This window comes from Apium graveolens, chromosome 2 (assembly GCF_009905375.1).
Source record: "Apium graveolens cultivar Ventura chromosome 2, ASM990537v1, whole genome shotgun sequence".
Classification (NCBI taxonomy): domain Eukaryota; kingdom Viridiplantae; phylum Streptophyta; class Magnoliopsida; order Apiales; family Apiaceae; genus Apium; species Apium graveolens.
In genome coordinates, this window is record NC_133648.1 from 243,863,456 (window position 1) to 243,884,673 (window position 21,218).

General features: G+C 36.6%; 1 protein-coding gene across 1 annotated transcript; it reads right to left on the reverse strand.

The window, feature by feature from the left end:
* Positions 1-1,403: 1,403 nt before the first annotated feature.
* LOC141698627 (uncharacterized) lies at positions 1,404-1,826 on the reverse strand. Its single transcript, XM_074503402.1, has one exon. The coding sequence runs from the start codon at positions 1,824-1,826 to the stop codon at positions 1,404-1,406; it is 423 nt and encodes a 140-aa protein (XP_074359503.1).
* Between the last annotated feature and the right edge of the window lie 19,392 nt (positions 1,827-21,218).

Here is a 21,218-nt window from a genome sequence, read left to right on the forward strand (position 1 = left end):
TCGGGAATTTTAGTGGCTTTATTATTAATCTTCCTGTAATCAATACCTATATGATGAGTATTACCATAGTTAAAACAAGCTTTTCTAGGAGCATCAGTAATGTACTTATAATTGCTTGCTTTATTTATTCCCTGTTTTCCATTTCTACCTCTTTTTACACTAGATTTGTGAGTCCCAGCAGTCACTTCACAAATTTTCTTTTCTAGTTGATTTTTAGAGAGAAGATCTATATTTTTATCTTTCTTTTCCTTGACTCTAAATTCAACTTTCTTCTTATCAGAAATCTTAGAGGTAGACCCTACTTCATACATGAACTTTATTCCATTTTCATCAGTTCTGAAAAATTTCACAAGTATGGTGTTATTAATAACTTTATTAATATTCCTATCAATAAATTTATTATAACCTAGACCTTCTTTCCAGTTTTTGTCACTAATGAAGTTATGAACTTTTCTTCCTGAAGTCAACCATGTTTTAAATACTTCTCTTTCTTTTTCAAGAGTTTCCTCTAGCATGACATACTTAATATTTATCTAAGCTTCATTATGTTGAGCCTTTTTACAAGCTTTTTCATTTTCATGCATGCATACTAACTCAGCTTCTAAATAATCATTTTTTCCTAAGTTCTTTATTCTCAGCAATTAGACTGTCATTTTCAACTGATTTATTCTTGAAATTAACATGCAGAGAATATAAGAAAGTTTTCAATTCAAACATGTTATTAGTATCTATAGGGAAAACAACTGAAGGTACCTTATCAGTTCCTGACACATCCTCTCCATGAGTGCATAACATTCATCATCATTGTCAGTTCCTGATGTGTCCATCCAGTATTTGTTAGAGTTTGATGTGAACAATGCCTTTCCAGTTGACTTGGGGCACTTAGTAGACAGATGTCCCCTTTCATTGCAGTTATAATAAGTCACCTTATCCTTGTCAAACTTCCTTCCCTTGGTGTACAGTCCCTTATTCTTTCTGAATTTTCCTTTTCCATCACTAGAGTACTTTTTGTTAAAACCACCTTTTATTTGTGGTTTTGCAAACCTCATCCTTCTAAAGCCTTTCACCAGCATGATAGCCATTTGAACAACTTGAGTATCATCTAATTTAATCTCAGAATCCTCATCAGTATCTGTTTCAGGATCTAATGTTCCTTCTTCCTGGACTCTCACTCATCTTTTCCTTGCTTTCATGAGTTTCGACATTTAGAGCCACGACCTTCATCTTCTGACCCTTCCTGTTTTTCCTCTGTTGTACTCCAAGTCATGGGTTTTCAGAATTTTATAGACTTCATCCAATGTCAGTAAATCAAGATCATATTGATGCCTGATTATAGAGGCTTGAGTATCTAATTCTTCAGGAAGAGCTCTCGGAAACTTGGTGTTTGAGTCTTCCTTGTCATACTATTTTCCAACTAATGATAGATCATTTAGAAGTGTCAGGAATCTATCATAAATGTCAGTATTTGACTCATCATCCTTGGCACCAAATTGTTCATACTCTTGCACAAGAATATCTCTTCTATTCTTCTTTATTTCCATTATACATTGGTATTGTATCTCCAAAGCATCCCATATCTCTTTGGCAGTCTTGCAGGCAATCACCCTGTTGGATATCATATTGTCCAAACTGTTGTGCAGAATATTCCTAACTTTTGCATTCTTAAGCATTGCTGCCTTCTCAGGATCTGACCATTCTGATTTCTCTTTCCTGATGTAGTGTTCATGAATAGTTGTTGTCATGGACACAACCTTCTCAGGATAAGGAGGTCCTTTATTGATAATGTCAACATATGCATCATCAATAGCTTCAAGGAAAATCGACATCTTTACTCTCCATGTAGAGTAATCAGCTTTCTTCAGGATAGGAATTTTCATGCTTTCATACTTACTTCCAGACATATTTGATATTTTTAAATTAACAGTTAATTTGAATACTCTGATACCACTTGTTACCCAGTACAGTTAATTGTTTAAGAGGGTTGGATACAATTTACTAACAAATCGATTTATCACTGAAGTAAAGTAATAATAGTAATGAACAGAAGAATCACATAACAATTTATATTGACCTTTAATAAACTGTTACAAAACTCTTTGTTATTCCCAGTGGACTAACAATGAGATTTACAGAAGGGGGGTTGAATGTAAATCTCAAAACTTTTTCAAGTTTTGAGCAGTTTGTAAGGCTAAGTGTTTGAGTGATCAAATGTGTGTGAATTGCTTGGAGCTGATGCAGACAGATATATATTCAAACACAAATGTAATGAACACAAAGAACTTAAAAACTTTTCTGGTGGATTTGTTGTTCCACCAGAGATGTGTTATTTCAGAAAATCTGTGATTCAAAATTAAATCACAGCTGCTTCCTAGTACAAACTAGATGATTTTCTCTCTTGATATTTCTAAACAGCTCAGGGAAAATTCACATCTAATTACTAGCTACTACTTGGTTTATATATCACCAAGTTTACAAGTGAAGACAAAGATAAAGTACAATAAGACAATAGTTCTCCACTTGTTTCTATTCCATTTTTATCCAGTGTAATATGGAATTATCTGTTGACTTTTCATTTTGAACCAGACTAAAAACGGCTGCTTTTTCTGCTGTTCCTGAAATAGGCTACCACATCTCTGTCAATCCATGTGCCTCTGTCAGCTTTGTTAACTGTCACTATCAACTGCTATGAGACTGAGCATCCGTTGAAGCTTTCATCCGTTGATGGCTTTATCCGTTGATGCTCTAGCAGTTGAAGCTTTATCCGTTGAAGCACTTATCCGTTGATGGATATTTATCCGTTGAAGCATTAGAGACATCCGTCGAAGCTTTGTTTCTTATCCGTTGAAGGTCTTCAATATCCGTTGACACTTCTTCACTTATACAAAATTACAAGGCATGAAATATTTACAATTAGCCCTCCTATTTGTACATCCATTAGTAGTCAACATGACTGATTATTTCCTAACAACATCTAAGAATTACAGCTTGAAACCAGAGAGTGAAATGTGCTACAATACCAAACTTATTGCTAAGTAAGGCTACTCCTTCAACGGATAGTCAAGATGGTCTTATCCGTTGAGGCTACAAACACTAGATTTCTACTTAAGTGTTTTGCTTAACTTATCATCAAACTAATACACATATTCCTAACAATCTCCCCCTATTTATGTCTACTGGAACTGTAGGCATAAATTTGGGTTTAGCTTGATGATAACAAAATACTTAACAAATATATAAACTGTAACAAAGCAGAAATTCAAAAGTGCTACAAAAGTGTATATGCTGAGATAAAATTGAAGAAATACATTGTTTCCAAGGGTGCTCCTTTAGACTGAGCAAATTACTTTCTTTTCCTTTGATCCCTGGTTTTCTTTCCTAGCCTCCTATCATTCTCCTCTATTTGAAGTTGAAGTTGTCTGTAGAATTCAGCTTCATCTTCTTCATTGATATCTAACTTAGACTGCATATCCTTGAGAGTTTCATTACTGGCAATCTTTAGCTGATCTTCAATTCTGAAAAATCTTCTGACTCCTTTGTTGTCTCTGAACTCCATCAACCAATGAGATGATTTGTGAATTATAATACCTCTCTCTTGAATGAGTAAAGTTCTAGGCAAGGCATTGGGCTCCCTCCAAGTTTTCCTTATGTTGGCAATCTTGTTGAGAATCTCAATCCTGGCAGTCCTGGTAAAGCCAGAATCCTTTTGTATGGCTGAGTAGACTCTAATCAAGGTAGAGTAGCCTTCATTCAGAATTCTGTGAAGAGGCCATGTTCTTTCCCCAGCTCCTTTGTATTTGAACACTAGTCTTTCTGGTAGCTGTCTGTAGGCAGCTATTCCCCTTACATCCTCCAGCTCATCCAGATAGAGTTCAATGTCTGAAAATTCTTTTATGTCACAGATGTGAACATAATCATCTTTAGAGGTTTGAGGTTTAGGCTTAGGCTTCTGTGTGAATTTGATTGAGGCTTTAGAGGGTGTTGATTTATGTAACACCCCCAGATCCGGGGTCGGGGATCCGGGTTGTCACGGTCTTTCTTTCCACAATATCACTTCACTTAATTAATAATAAATAACCTTATGCTGTGACCCCACACTAACGCACACCACAACCCGTTATAGTCTCAGAGATGAAATTTAAATAAGTACAAGTCTTTGAATCCACAATTTAAAAGTTGTTACAACCCAAAATGATTACTTGATAAATTTACAGTTAATTGCCATTATCTGCCACAAGTTATAATTATACATAATTGATTCTCAAAAGTAGATGGTCTGATCTACAATAGATCTACCTCTGCAGCTATAGCAGCTACAACATCAACGGGAAGACGCGGGACGCTTCCCACGCGCTTGCGCTGGGTCTGCTGGAGTCTGGCCATCTTTCCTAACTGTTGTTGTGTGATGAAGAAATAAAGCAAGGGTGAGCAGCAAGCCCACCAAAATAATATGTATAATGATTTACAATATATGAGCCTACTCATAATACTCATGAAAGTCTTGGTCAAAAGAAATGAACCAAGTTTGATATCTTAATGCGATGAAGTCGCAAAATATTCAGTATATATACATATATACTTTTCAAAATATTGGAAGTCCTCTTCCATGCATAATATACACAAAGTCCCAGTGTATAACTGTATAAAAAAAATATCGTTGCAAGGTGATCTCATATATCTAACCTTGTCTCAACGTTTTTCTGAAAATCTTTGTCATTCATAAGACAATTATTAATTAGATATAAGTTTAAAAGATGAGGTTACCAAATACCCCAATATACTTATATCTTTCCCAATACTACTTGAACTACCATCGTTCAAGTTATAATCAGTTTCAAAAGTTCATCACATAGATGAGACTACAAGACAAGATTTGAATAGATTCAATCTTTGAAATATTATTGAATGAAAAAGTTATGAGATACTTTATTTAGTCCCGATATATATATCCACATATATATATCTCTAAAACATTTCCTGGAACCTCTGTTATGTAAAGTATGAACAGAGTTGCAATATCCAATGAATTTGGAAGGAAAAGAAAACCTTTGGCATAAACCAGATATCTTGCTGATCAGGCAAAGATACCCATTAGTAACCTTTTCTACTAGTAGATGGACGAATTCCCCACTGGTCATCACCCTGGTCATAATTAGGACCTTATGCTGGACTGCCACTCAGCCACTTATGCATTTGATGGACTCCCACTGAGCCACTTACACTATCATGGACGCCCACTGAGCCCATGTTGCTTATGCCGACTCAATAGATGGACTTACTTTCCGAACGTTGGGTAAGTAATCAATTCATTTACCAAAACTGCAACCTTGTTGCGAATATAAAATACACCACAGAGCCGGATCCCTCAGGTTTTAAGCGAGTATTTAAATCCCCTTAAAAAGGAAGATCTTAAATATAAAATTGAGTTTTGGGATCCGCTCTAACTTTTAAAAATCATTTTGAAGACTCGAAAACACTTTATAGAGTGTTTGGAGTAAAGCTGATTTAATGAAGTAAATCAGTCCCCAGAATATTTAGAAAATGACTGAATATTATTATTTAAATAATATTCCCATAAGAATAATCTTTATAAAAATAATTGAAGTAGAAGTATTAAAACTTATACTTGAAACGAGTATTAAATAACCAAAGATATACTTATATGAAAGTATTATCTTTATTTGAATAATCGAAAATAAGTTTGATTATTAACACCTTATTCTTTAATAAAATAAAGAATATATTTCAGCAAATAATCGGAGTCATAGATCCTCAAATGAATATTCAAATAATATTCATTAAATAATATAAACTAAGTCATAAGCCCTCGAATGAATATTCAAATAATATTCAATTAATAAAATAAAAGGAGTCATAAATCCTCCGATGAATATTCAAATCATATTGAAATAATAAAATAAACTGAGTCATAACCCTCGAATGAATATTCAAATAATATTCATTAAATAATATAAAAGAGTCTTAAGTCCTCGAATGAATATTCAAAATAATATTCATTAAATAATATAAAAGAGTCATAAGTCCTCGAATGAATATTCAAAATAATATTCATTTAATATAAAGGAGTCATACGCCTTCGAATAATATTCGAAATAATACTCAATAATAAAATAAAGTTAAAAGTTATCGAATAAACCTTATTCGATTAATAGTTTGGAAAAACTATAACCATATATATATATAAATATATATATATATATCCATATCCATGTATACAAAATGTACTCGGGATCCTCGACTCCCGGTTTTAGAAAATATTTTCACCTTTGGGTCCCTATATTAAGGGTATATGCAAGTTACCGCTATCCTCTAGCATAGGTATTATCAACTGAACCAACAGATATATATGGCAAGAATATGAAACAGGCATGCATATATATACCATATCAGCATGCTTCAATATATTGCAACATTTGCTAATTAACCAACATGCATCTATCGCAAGATAATGCATATACATATATTCATCACAACAACAGTATAACGGGTAGAAAACTTGCCTGAGCGACTTGGGGGTGAGAAAGGCTCGGGACGAGTCTGATAACCTATAAACAACAAGTAAGTTGGAATTAAACCAAAATCACTTGTAAACCTATACTTTAACTAACTTAGACTCTAACGTTTGTTTTGCGCTCACCGATTCGCTTAAGCCACTCGGGTACCCTCGGCTCCACCATTTTTAATAATTTAACCTTTACGAGTTTTAAAGCGATTCCTTCGTGAATGTCTTACCAACTGCCTAACACACTTACCATAAATGTTTCATACATTAATTAACCCTTTTTGGTCTTTAACCTATGTTTCAAAGTAAGGCGAGGGAAAAAGTTTCGTTCGCGAAACGCCGTTACTTGAAACGGCCGTTTCTCCTAAACCGTGCATCGGAATCAAACGAACTACATATCAAAACGAAGCTCGTAACATGAGCTATCTAATCATGGCAGTGGTCATAATCTAGCAGGGGGTTCTCGGGTCCTAATGCTATGCACAAAAACAGTCCAAAGAAAATCGGACGTTACGACGGCTATGTTTACGCGATTTCCAAATTTTAAACCATACAAAACCAACCACAAACCAACCTCAAATCCAACATACAACCAACATCCATCCTTATCACATCATAACAACCCCAACCAATTCAATTTAATCATTCATACTTATGCTTAAACTTAACTTTAATCATACTTAAGTTCCTTTAAATCAAAACCACAACAATTACCATTCCATTTCACTACCATTCCAAATCCCAAACTCTAAATCATAACAACAAGCTACAATATCAACCCACTAATCAAAATCATCTTATAATATATAGGAATCTAGGGTTTGGAGATGGTATACCTTCCTTGAAGTGGTGGGTGGAGCTAGGAAGCCTTAAGAAGCTTGGAGAAGTCTTAAGAATGCTTGGATCTTCAAGAAAAACAAGAAAAGTTCAAGTTAAAAACTTGAAAACACTATTCATTGTCTTCTTCTTTGATTAAATGAAGAAGATTGAGAAGGAATTAATGGCTTAAACTCATGATATAGTCCTAACTAAGCATGAAGATGATTAGGGAATTATCTTACCAATTTAGGAAGCTTGGATCTTGGATTTTGAATTTCTCTTGCCTTTTGAATAGTGAAAAGCCGTGAGCAATGAAGAACAAAGCCTTGGTTGCTTTTGATTTTTGATGAAAATGATTTTACTTGGCTTGGTTGATTGGTTTTTGTGCTTGCTTTAGTCAATTACTTTCTTGCCCTTAAAATTGTGTGGTTACAAAGCTACCACACCTCCTTCCTTCCCATGTCATGCTTATGTCATCCTCATGATGTCATCCTCCCTTCCTTGTCCTCTTTCTATTGGTTGGATGACATCCTTCCCGCTAATCCCTTTGATTAACTTCCTAATCGTTTGCCTAATGACCGCTGATCTGTTATACGGTTCGCTTAACTTTCGTTCTCGTTTATCGTTTGAAGGATCACACCCGGGATCTTATTACTTAGGTTCCCTTAACCTTTCTCAATACATTATATTCCTTTTTATGATCCTCTATTATAATCCTTTAATTTAAATCCTTTTTATCCTGTTACCTTATACTCAATTCTCTCCGTATCTTGTGGATTTCCGGGAAAAATCAAAGTGTTCGGAATTGGATTCTGACGATCTTTACATACACTTATATACCACATAGAGTACTAATAATATCCCATAAGATCAATAACAGAACCCCTACATAGCGTGGCATGAAAAGTTTTCTCGTTCAGCAGAAACACTATTCATAAGGGTTTCAAAATTTCTCAAAAATTGGGGTTATTACAGTCTCCCCTCCTTAAAAGGATTCCGTCCCGGAATCAGATAGAAAACAAATGGGGATACTTTCTTAGCATTACACTTTCTAACTCTCGAGTCAATTTTCCCACATTGTGGTTCTACCACCAAACTCTGCCTAGTTTGATAATCCTTCTCCTAAGCACTTGTTCCTTTTCACTCTATAACCCTTCCTGGTTGCTCCATATAGGTTACGTCGGGTTGCATATCTATGCGCTCATATGCCTTTATTTATCTGGCATCCGAATTATACTTCCTTAACATTGATACGTGAAACACGTTATGACTTGCTACCTGTTCGGGGGTAGGGCTAGCTCATATGCTAACTTCCCAAACGTCTTAATATATCCAAGGGTCCAACAAATTGGTGGACTTAGCTTTCCTTTCTTTCCGAACCTCATCAATCCTTTCCAAGGGATACCTATAACATTACTAGGTCCCCTATTTCATACTCTTTATCCTTTCGTGTCAAATCAACATACTTATCATGTCCATCTTGGGCTACTACTAGCCGTCCTCTGATTAGATTTATCATATCCTTGGTCCTTTGGACTACTGCGGGTCCGAGCATCTTGCGCTCTACAACTTCATCCTAACGTAAGGGAGATCGACATTGTCTTCCCTCAAGGATCTCATAAGGCGACATCTCGATAGTGACATATGATCTATTGTCGTAAGATAACTCAATCCGAATTAAGTGATCATTCCAAATTCTTTCAAGTCTATTGCCCAGACTCTCATTATAGCTTTTATCATTAGAACTTTTGCTTCTCGGTACCCATTCTTTTCCAGTTCGTAATCGCTACTACCTTCCGTTCCTAATATTATACTGGTTATACTTTTGCTCGTTAGCGTTCTATAACCTTTTAATAACCACGTCAACCTTAGTATCACGAATGTGTTCCCATTCCGCATACTACCACCACTTTATTACTCCTTTTTCAGTTGTTTATATTTTCCAAAATTAGATCAATCAAATAGAAGTAAAGGAATTTGTTGAGAGATCACTATGATCATGAACACTTGTTATATCGCATAGTTAGTACAGAAGGTGGCCAGCCTTTAGTACTTGACAAGCAATTAAACAATAGCTGGTATCCTACTCGGCTTCTATCACACAGATAGATAGTCATTCGGCAATACCTCCCCTTCTGGAAGGGTTGTTCTTCTCAGCTTACACGAAATGAAAAGAAGAGAAAAGAACGAACTGAAGAGAATTGTATATATGAAAAAAAAAATTATACTGCCACAAAATATCTGGCTTGGAACCTACCTCTGAACTATAGAGGTTTATCATAGAAGAACAAAACATATATGTATTTATATCAGCATCAAGCATTATAGCCTCGTATTTCCCATGCCTAAATATTTTCGCTATCCCGTCCATCATTCTATGGACCCATGCTCTTCCTCGAGCTTATACACAATTACCTTTGAAACTCCTTCGACATCGAAAATCGAATCTGGGATCTCATTCTAGACATCATCGTTACTTGAATTCTATGCTTGCACCGCAACCTTCCTCGTATAATAATACGACTCTCTATTGATAAGAAAGAATAATAATTCACTAGGTAGATACTCTACTTAATTAGTCTATCAATGATAACTTATACACTACCACGACCCGATTAGTGGTACTCAATCTCAACACCCATTCCAATATAACTCTCACGGTTGTAATCAGCTCAATACTCGCAGAATCATTGCTGCCTTACTATGGTCCACCACTGACCTACTGTCGTCATTCATTTTCCATGAAGTCTTAATAGCTAACCATACGGAGTCCATACATGTCGTATCAAATCCTTCTAAGGAGGTAACATAATCACCATTCATGATTCATGGAGTACACTCCTGATCCTGACATACATACATGACATGAAGCATATAAAATTGCAGAAGAGTTTCAATCAAAGCACCGATAGCAGGTTAATACCATTCTTAATCATACGCCCTAAATAGAGGACTTAAGTCAAAGGTTCGTCTAGTCCTTTTTGAAACATGGTCCTGGCTTATCTCAAGATAGTACCTTCTAAGATAGATAGCCTGCTCATGGCGATTACACGAATTAAACCTTTACCAACTACTATTACGGTTGGGTATTGCACAGTCATCAGAAGGAATGTCAATCTTCCAAACCATAATACAACCTTCATAGCTTTAACCATCATCACTGTATTCCTTTGGCACAAGCGCCTATAATTATCCTCTTACCTTTAAAGTGTCGGCCACCTCTTTGGCCTTTCCTGATAGTAAAATTTCCTTACAGTCAATGTCATTTTAACCACCTCCAAATAAATTTTCTACCTTATTTCAATCACAGCTTATGTGAAAATACTTTTTTTTTTAATATCTGATGAGTAAAAAAAAAATTTCCATTTTTCCATAAGTTATCCCCTCAGTCTTTAGAGGTTAATCACTGTCATGACTGACTCTCAATCATAATTAGAACATCTTTTATCTTAAGTCCTAATTGTCCTGAACAATTTCGACCATTACTGGTTCGATCCATACTTTCTCGTGGTTTAACACGTGCCCCACTTGGCAACATTATAATTACGTCATATTTCCTTTATCAACATTTTTATTCTTGAGAATTTTGAATATTACCTTTCTCCTTGTAAAACCTCTAAGGTTATCCTTCAATCGTTCCTCCTGTATTCCCTAGATACAGGGCATATCAAAATACCATTCACTATTACTAGAACCATTGTCTATATACTTCTGAAAAGTTTCTCCACTGATCCTTAAAGGTTATTATTACCTTAATCCTTTCCAATTCATACTGTCAAAACTCATACTATCCCTATTAAGGGTGAAATGCCAACCTTTATGCATTCCCCTAGGATTTGTTTTAAGTTACCGATGTTCTATTCTTAATTCCACCTTTAAAAAGGTACATGCATCCTTCCATGGATAAATTAAGTCATATAACCTTGATAGATTATCTTATTCATCATTCCCACCTCGATAGTAAATGCCTAATTTCACAATAACATCTGTATACAAAATGAGGTTAATCAAAATGGCCTCCAAAAGATAACAACGGTTATCCGCTTTTCTTGCCTAATCTGGTAACGATAACATGGATGTTCTGGAAGATATTGGTCGTGTTCAACGTGAACTTCTTCTTAATAATTCCTTATTTACTTTTGTTGTTTATCTCAACAGTCACCTCAATGTTGGGATATCTTTCATATCTGGCGTCTCCCTTTCTGGGTATCATGCCACCGGTCTTACACTTCACCTTCTTGAAGGTCACTTCCTTCATCCAATTTTCTTAATTTCTTACTTTCTTATCCCCTTAGTCTATCCGCGTCTCATTATTTATCCTTCGAATTATCTCAAGGTTTCCCCGAATCTTCCCAACTTACAGGGGAAAAAATATATGTATCTCTTATGCCCTCAACCATCAATTTTAACTCATGGTGAATCACCCTCATCCTGACGATTACATACTCTTCTATTTCTATTTCTACGAGTCTTTAGGGTTTCCTCATACCCAACTCCCTTATCATTCCTCAAACTCTATTGTCGTTATATTCCTTTCTCTTATCATTATTTCATGAACCAACACAACATAAGCATTGATTTCAAACATCCCGTCATTCTGGATTCGTGTCTTCAGAACGAATCTTGACAACTTTTACATCTTAGATTCATAATTCATCATACTCGTCTGCCTTTGTTCTGGCTCTAAAGCTTTTACACTATCTCCTTATCTTTAGGAATTACTTTCCCGAAAACAATTGACTGAACTTAAATCAGTTTATTATAATCTCTTGGTCCGTGCCTTCCTTGGCCTTTCACCAGCGGGTGGTCTCTCTCTTGGGAGGGTAAGTGATAAAAACAGTCTTTTGTGATTCGTCAATCATTTAGAATCTCAAATGATTCCTCTATTTCCTTTAGCCAGGCTCTTACCTCGGCTGGGTCAGCTTGTTCCATGGAACTCTGAGAGCTTAGCGACTTAAAGGTCCTGAAAGAATTTCTCACCGCACTGTCTCCTCAGGGTGGTGGTTGGGGATAATAGTCTAAGTTCTTTTTAGACAGGTCCATGAATTTCCGTATAGGAGTACCGTCTTGGGTCTCCTTTCCTTACTCGACTTTCTGTTTCCTTAGTATGAAATGTTTCATCCTACTCCCCATAATTGGGGTCATCTTTTAATTTAAAATCCTTATTTTCCACTCCATTATGTCATGGGTTCCTTCTATCTTGATGGTGACCTCCCTGACTATCACGTTCAGGGTTTACTCTAAATCTTATTCCTCAAACTATGGCTCTCATCTAAGTTCTCATCCTTACGCTCTTGAACTTTCGGAACCCAAATTCTATAGGAATACCTCATTATTCCCTTATCATCTTTCTCGATATTAATCTTTTATCTAATTGTTGGCTCCCTGCCTTCATTCATAACTTTTTCTGGCACAATATGATCTTTTCCAATAATTCGGGCTGTATTGCAATCTCAAACAGCTTTTCGATACCGGCTCCGGTTACCTTCACTTCTATTTCCATTTTCTCAAAATCTCTTATAAACTCTCCAAAAGACATTATCATCTTGAGTCTCTCCTTTTTACTAAGGGCATCAGCCACCATATTGGCTTTCCCCGAATGATAAGGAATCTCCCAATCATTATTCTTGATTAGCTCTAACTGCCTCCTCTGGCATATGTTGAGCTCTTTCTACGTGAAAATGTACTAGAGCACTTATGGCTTAGGTAATTCTCGCACTTCTCTCCATACAAGTAGTGCCTCCGATCTTTAGGGTAAAACTATTGCCACGAGCCTAAGCTCATGGGCGGGGATATTGAATTTCATATTACCTTAATTGTCTTGACGCAGACGCGATTATCTTGTTGTGCTAAGAAGCACCCTAATTCCTTATGCGAAGCGTCACTTACAAATCACAAAATCTCCTTTTTCCATCCGGCAATGCCAGCATAGGGGCCATCACCAACCTCTGCTTCAGTTCTTGAAAGCTGTTCTCGCATTTCTCTGTCCATTCGAACTTCTCAGTCTTACGAGTAAGCCGCGTTAAAGGGGCTACTATCTTTACAACTTGAACGAACCTCCGGTAGTGACCGGCCAATCCTACCTCTGGTAGTCGACCAAACCATGGTCATCAATTCATCAGTGGTCCTTTATCCAATCCTGTCAGGATCCTCCATGGGATCCTCCTCAACAACTATCCCTTCTAGGACAACATCCTCAACCACTAAATCCTCAATATCAACATCATCCGGTCCTGCATTAGGACACTCTATCGGATCCAAAATCTGATCTCCAATTAGTAATAAAATATCATCGCGATGTTGCTCCTCAACCTCAGGGTTCGGAGTCCCGCTACCATATACGATAACGAACTACGCTCCTATCACGATATTTATAAGGGTTCTCATAAGGGTTTTAACTGTCAGTGCTACGTTAGGTAGCCCGACTATGAACTTGGCAAGAGTTCTTATTATCTTAGTTAACTTATTATCTTAACGTCCCATCATCTCTGAGGTTTATAACGCTTAGCTCTGATACCATTTCTGTAACACCCCCAGATCCGGGGTCGGGGATCCGGGTCGTCACGGTCTTTCTTTCCACAATATCACTTCACTTAATTAATAATAAATAACCTTATGCTGTGACCCCACACTAACGCACACCACAACCCGTTATAGTCTCAGAGATGAAATTTAAATAAGTACAAGTCTTTGAATCCACAATTTAAAAGTTGTTACAACCCAAAATGATTACTTGATAAATTTACAGTTAATTGCCATTATCTGCCACAAGTTATAATTATACATAATTGATTCTCAAAAGTAGATGGTCTGGTCTACAATAGATCTACCTCTGCAGCTATAGCAGCTACAACATCAACGGGAAGACGCGGGACGCTTCCCACGCACTTGCGCTGGGTCTGCTGGAGTCTGGCCATCTTTCCTAACTGTTGTTGTGTGATGAAGAAATAAAGCAAGGGTGAGCAGCAAGCCCACCAAAATAATATGTATAATGATTTACAATATATGAGCCTACTCATAATACTCATGAAAGTCTTGGTCAAAAGAAATGAACCAAGTTTGATATCTTAATGCGATGAAGTCGCAAAATATTCAGTATATATACATATATACTTTTCAAAATATTGGAAGTCCTCTTCCATGCATAATATACACAAAGTCTTAGTGTATAACTGTATAAAAAATATCGTTGCAAGGTGATCTCATATATCTAACCTTGTCTCAACGTTTTTCTGAAAATCTTTGTCATTCATAAGACAATTATTAATTAGATATAAGTTTAAAAGATGAGGTTACCAAATACCCCAATATACTTATATATTTCCCAATACTACTTGAACTACCATCGTTCAAGTTATAATCAGTTTCAAAAGTTCATCACATAGATGAGACTACAAGACAAGATTTGAATAGATTCAATCTTTGAAATATTATTGAATGAAAAAGTTATGAGATACTTTATTTAGTCCCGATATATATATCCACATATATATATCTCTAAAACATTTCCTGGAACCTCTGTTATGTAAAGTATGAACAGAGTTGCAATATCCAATGAATTTGGAAGGAAAAGAAAACCTTTGGCATAAACCAGATATCTTGCTGATCAGGCAAAGATACCCATTAGTAACCTTTTCTACTAGTAGATGGACGAATTCCCCACTGGTCATCACCCTGGTCATAATTAGGACCTTATGCTGGACTGCCACTCAGCCACTTATGCATTTGATGGACTCCCACTGAGCCACTTACACTATCATGGACGCCCACTGAGCCCATGTTGCTTATGCCGACTCAATAGATGGACTTACTTTCCGAACGTTGGGTAAGTAATCAATTCATTTACCAAAACTGCAACCTTGTTGCGAATATAAAATACACCACAGAGCCGGATCCCTCAGGTTTTAAGCGAGTATTTAAATCCCCTTAAAAAGGAAGATCTTAAATATAAAATTGAGTTTTGGGATCCGCTCTAACTTTTAAAAATCATTTTGAAGACTCGAAAACACTTTATAGAGTGTTTGGAGTAAAGCTGATTTAATGAAGTAAATCAGTCCCCAGAATATTTAGAAAATGACTGAATATTATTATTTAAATAATATTCCCATAAGAATAATCTTTATAAAAATAATTGAAGTAGAAGTATTAAAACTTATACTTGAAACGAGTATTAAATAACCAAAGATATACTTATATGAAAGTATTATCTTTATTTGAATAATCGAAAATAAGTTTGATTATTAACACCTTATTCTTTAATAAAATAAAGAATATATTTCAGCAAATAATCGGAGTCATAGATCCTCAAATGAATATTCAAATAATATTCATTAAATAATATAAACTAAGTCATAAGCCCTCGAATGAATATTCAAATAATATTCAATTAATAAAATAAAAGGAGTCATAAATCCTCCGATGAATATTCAAATCATATTGAAATAATAAAATAAACTGAGTCATAACCCTCGAATGAATATTCAAATAATATTCATTAAATAATATAAAAGAGTCTTAAGTCCTCGAATGAATATTCAAAATAATATTCATTAAATAATATAAAAGAGTCATAAGTCCTCGAATGAATATTCAAAATAATATTCATTTAATATAAAGGAGTCATACGCCTTCGAATAATATTCGAAATAATACTCAATAATAAAATAAAGTTTAAAGTTATCGAATAAACCTTATTCGATTAATAGTTTGGAAAAACTATAACCATATATATATATAAATATATATATATATATATATCCATATCCATGTATACAAAATGTACTCGGGATCCTCGACTCCCGGTTTTAGAAAATATTTTCACCTTTGGGTCCCTATACTAAGGGTATATGCAAGTTACCGCTATCCTCTAGCATAGGTATTATCAACTGAACCAACAGATATATATGGCAAGAATATGAAACAGGCATGCATATATATACCATATCAGCATGCTTCAATATATTGCAACATTTGCTAATTAACCAACATGCATCTATCGCAAGATAATGCATATACATATATTCATCACAACAACAGTATAACGGGTAGAAAACTTGCCTGAGCGACTTGGGGGTGAGAAAGGCTCGGGACGAGTCTGATAACCTATAAACAACAAGTAAGTTGGAATTAAACCAAAATCACTTGTAAACCTATACTTTAACTAACTTAGACTCTAACGCTTGTTTTGCGCTCACCGATTCGCTTAAGCCACTCGGGTACCCTCGGCTCCACCATTTTTAATAATTTAACCTTTACGAGTTTTAAAGCGATTCCTTCGCGAATGTCTTACCAACTGCCTAACACACTTACCATAAATGTTTCATACATTAATTAACCCTTTTTGGTCTTTAACCTATGTTTCAAAGTAAGGCGAGGGAAAAAGTTTCGTTCACGAAACGCCGTTACTTGAAACGGCCGTTTCTCCTAAACCGTGCATCGGAATCAAACGAACTACATATCAAAACGAAGCTCGTAACATGAGCTATCTAATCATGGCAGTGGTCATAATCTAGCAGGGGGTTCTCGGGTCCTAATGCTATGCACAAAAACAGTCCAAAGAAAATCGGACGTTACGACGGCTATGTTTACGCGATTTCCAAATTTTAAACCATACAAAACCAACCACAAACCAACCTCAAATCCAACATACAACCAACATCCATCCTTATCACATCATAACAACCCCAACCAATTCAATTTAATCATTCATACTTATGCTTAAACTTAACTTTAATCATACTTAAGTTCCTTTAAATCAAAACCACAACAATTACCATTCCATTTCACTACCATTCCAAATCCCAAACTCTAAATCATAACAACAAGCTACAATATCAACCCACTAATCAAAATCATCTTATAATATATAGGAATCTAGGGTTTGGAGATGGTATACCTTCCTTGAAGTGGTGGGTGGAGCTAGGAAGCCTTAAGAAGCTTGGAGAAGTCTTAAGAATGCTTGGATCTTCAAGAAAAACAAGAAAAGTTCAAGTTAAAAACTTGAAAACACTATTCATTGTCTTCTTCTTTGATTAAATGAAGAAGATTGAGAAGGAATTAATGGCTTAAACTCATGATATAGTCCTAACTAAGCATGAAGATGATTAGGGAATTATCTTACCAATTTAGGAAGCTTGGATCTTGGATTTTGAATTTCTCTTGCCTTTTGAATAGTGAAAAGCCGTGAGCAATGAAGAACAAAGCCTTGGTTGCTTTTATTTTTGATGAAAATGATTTTACTTGGCTTGGTTGATTGGTTTTTGTGCTTGCTTTAGTCAATTACTTTCTTGCCCTTGAAATTGTGTGGTTACAAAGCTACCACACCTCCTTCCTTCCCATGTCATGCTTATGTCATCCTCATGATGTCATCCTCCCTTCCTTGTCCTCTTTCTATTGGTTGGATGACATCCTTCCCGCTAATCCCTTTGATTAACTTCCTAATCGTTTGCCTAATGACCGCTGATCTGTTATACGGTTCGCTTAACTTTCGTTCTCGTTTATCGTTTGAAGGATCACACCCGGGATCTTATTACTTAGGCTCCCTTAACCTTTCTCAATACATTATATTCCTTTTTATGATCCTCTATTATAATCCTTTAATTTAAATCCTTTTTATCCTGTTACCTTATACTCAATTCTCTCCGTATCTTGTGGATTTCCGGGAAAAATCAAAGTGTTCGGAATTGGATTCTGACGATCTTTACATACACTTATATACCACATAGAGTACTAATAATATCCCATAAGATCAATAACAGAACCCCTACATAGCGTGGCATAAAAAGTTTTCTCGTTCAGCAGAAACACTATTCATAAGGGTTTCAAAATTTCTCAAAAATTGGGGTTATTACAATTTAGTTCTTCTTTTCTGCTTCTTTGGTGGTGTAAAAGAGGTTAGAAAGGTGGGCAATTTGATGGTGTCCCAATCAATTGGTTCCTCTTTGGGAATGATTATTTCACCATGAATGTTTATGAAGGGGTCAGGTACAATGGGTTCAGGAATAGAGGGTAGTGGTTTGGATATTGATTGGTTTTCTTCAGTCTCATCTACCATCTTTCTCTTTGCATTGACCTTCTTTCTATTCCCTTTCTGCCATTCTTCCTTACTTCTTTCCTCCATCTCAGTACCAACCATGTCCCCCATAGCTCTATCTTCACCTTTGTCTTCAATTTCTTTCTGTTCTTCAGCCTGACTTAACTTTAGCTGTTTTTCAAGCTTTGCTTGTGCTCTTTTGTTAGCCTTTAGCTGTTTGGCTTCTTCCTTCAACCTCTTGGTTTCTTCCCTCTTGGCTATTGAGAATTTGGGATGTCCTTGCATCACATAGATGCTCTTTCCCTCTCTAAAGATAACAGCAATGTTCCTCCTTACAGCCTCATCCATGTTCTCTTTGAGCTTTATGATACTTCTACCCAAAAGCTTGTCTTCATCAGGCTTTGGAAGAGGAAAATCCACTCCTTTCATTTGAGCAAGGCTTAGAGGGTTCTTTGTAGAGTCCTTGTTGAAGCTGTTGTTGGGCTTGAGAACCATAGGTTGCAGATCTTTGAAAGAAGTTTCTCCATCCTTATGCCTCTCTACTGGCTTGAGTTTCATAATAATTGATTCCACTTTTGTGCTATGCTTCACAGATTGTGATTGAGAAGTTGTAGAACCAAATATTAGTTGCATCTTTTCATCAATCTTCTTCCTTTGCTCTTTGACTTGCAATTCAGCTGCTGCTATCTGGATTAGATCAATTCCATCTAGCTTTCCTTTGACTTGAATTGGTGGAGAAGTTGTGATGACAGGAACTAGCACTTGAGAAATCTGAACTGTTGTTGTTATAGATGGCTCTCCTTCCCCTTCCCCTTTATTCTCCCCCTTTTTGTTATCATCAAGGGTAGGGGTCAAGCCTTGTGCTTTTGCCAGCTGCATCAGTAGATTTGTTTGAGTTTGTTGATTCTGAAGAATGGTGACCATAGAGTCTTCAATGATTTGAACCCTATCTTCCAATCTGGCCAGCCTCTTGTCAGCATCAGATGCTTTCCTCAGTCTCCCCAACAAATCTTGCATAGTACCATAGGGTATAACTGAATCCAATTTCTCAGCATTGTAAGATTTCAGATCAGCAATGTCCTGCTTGAGCTCATCCACACTTAGATTTTGCTGGTAATGCTGCAACTGCAAGAGATGCAGAGATTCCAGATGAGCTTGAAGAATTGCCTTGGTACCAGCATCTTGAGTCTCCTGAAAGGCCTTCTGAATTGTCATGACTTGTCTGACCAAAGTGACACCAAATTCTCCTGGTGTTGGTGATTTGGCCAGTGCCCATTCAGGAAGAGCAGGAGCAGAACTTGGGCCTTCTACTCCCCCTAAGTTCATGCTCTCATTCAAAGAATTAGTGTCATCATCATTAGAATTTACTCCAAATTCTTCAGATGGCTCACCAACTTGAGAAGGCAGCCTGTTGACAGCAGCTTTGTCTCTGAGAAGAGATTTTGAAGTGTGTACAATGTGTAGTGTCTGTTCTGCCTCCACATTGCCCTGAGCAGCCAAAAATTGAAGGGCTGAAACAGGGTGAGTAAAAGTGTCAGCATCCAAGGAAATGTTATCAATGACAGCTTTGTAATGTTGCTGAAATTGTCTTTCCTTATCTGCATCATCCACTTTCATTAACTCACTAGCAATGGTTGGATCCACCCTTATAGCTTCTGTACCTGCCTTTCTCTCAATTTCTCTCTGTTCTTGCATCAGGGGCTCCCCCTGGCTCACACACACCCTCACACCCTCACCCTCACCTTCTAAGGTGGCACTCCTCTCACTCACTTTTGCCATGCTGGAAGAAATAGCATGCATATGGTGACTCTCAACCTCTCCTTTTGCCTGGGAGCAACCCAGCCTCTCACTCAAAAAATCACTCCCTTCCCTCAACCCTAAAAGTGATTGTACAGTTTCCATGTCCTCTACAGTTGGAATTGTTTCTGTTAAGTGTGTAGAGACCATCAACGGATAGGGAATATCCGTTGAAGTGGAAACTGATGGTATCAACGGATAACTGCTGTTAAGCTTATCCGTTGAAGAACAACCACTTGTCAACGGATGAGAGATACCCGTTGAAGAAGGAAAAGATGTAGATATAGAAAGTGACATAATTGTTGAATCTGTGTGGATTGATTTTAAGTGTGGTGACACAGAGTCTGCAACTACATCTGAAAGAATTTGCTGATGATCCAACAAATCATCTAAAAGATGATGATCACCAGGTTTTGAGTGGGGCTCCTCCCTGAGTTTTAATGAGGGAGAATCATGAATTGATGTGAATATCATATCCACATCCAGAGAGGGTGTTGGAGAGTTTGATGAATGGTGTGTTTCTATATTGAGAGAATGGGGCTGTGATTCCACATTTGCTGGAATCACATCAAGCTGAATTTGAGAAGGCACAGATACTGGTGGATGTATCTGTGCTGTGTGTGTCCCTTGTGTGGAAACTAGGGTTTTGGCCTTCTTCTTCCTTGAAAAGGCTTGAATTGGTGAATGTGTAGCTTCAGTGTCCCTCCCTCTTTTGTTCTGTGTCCCTGGTTGGGGACTATTTTCAATAGTTACATCCTTTTGGGAGGATGCAACTAGGGATATGCTGGACTCCTTTTGAACCACCACAGTCTTTTGAGAGACTGTGGCTTGGCTGGTTTGGGTACCACTCACCTCTCCCACCTTATCCTGGGGGGCTTTTTGATGTTCACCCTTCCCCTCACCACTCACACCCTGTTCACTCCCTTCAGGGTTTATGGTAGTTGTTACAACTGTTGTTTTTTAAGAAACAACAGAGGTAGGTTTCTTTGACTTGACTTTGGAAACTTTAGATTTGGTGGCTTTGGTAGGAGCCTGTTTGGACAATGACAC

Excerpts from the sequence above, each read along its gene's own strand:
- LOC141698627 (XM_074503402.1), bottom strand. The coding sequence starts at position 1,826 with ATGTCGATTTTCCTTGAAGCTATTGATGATGCATATGTTGACATTATC.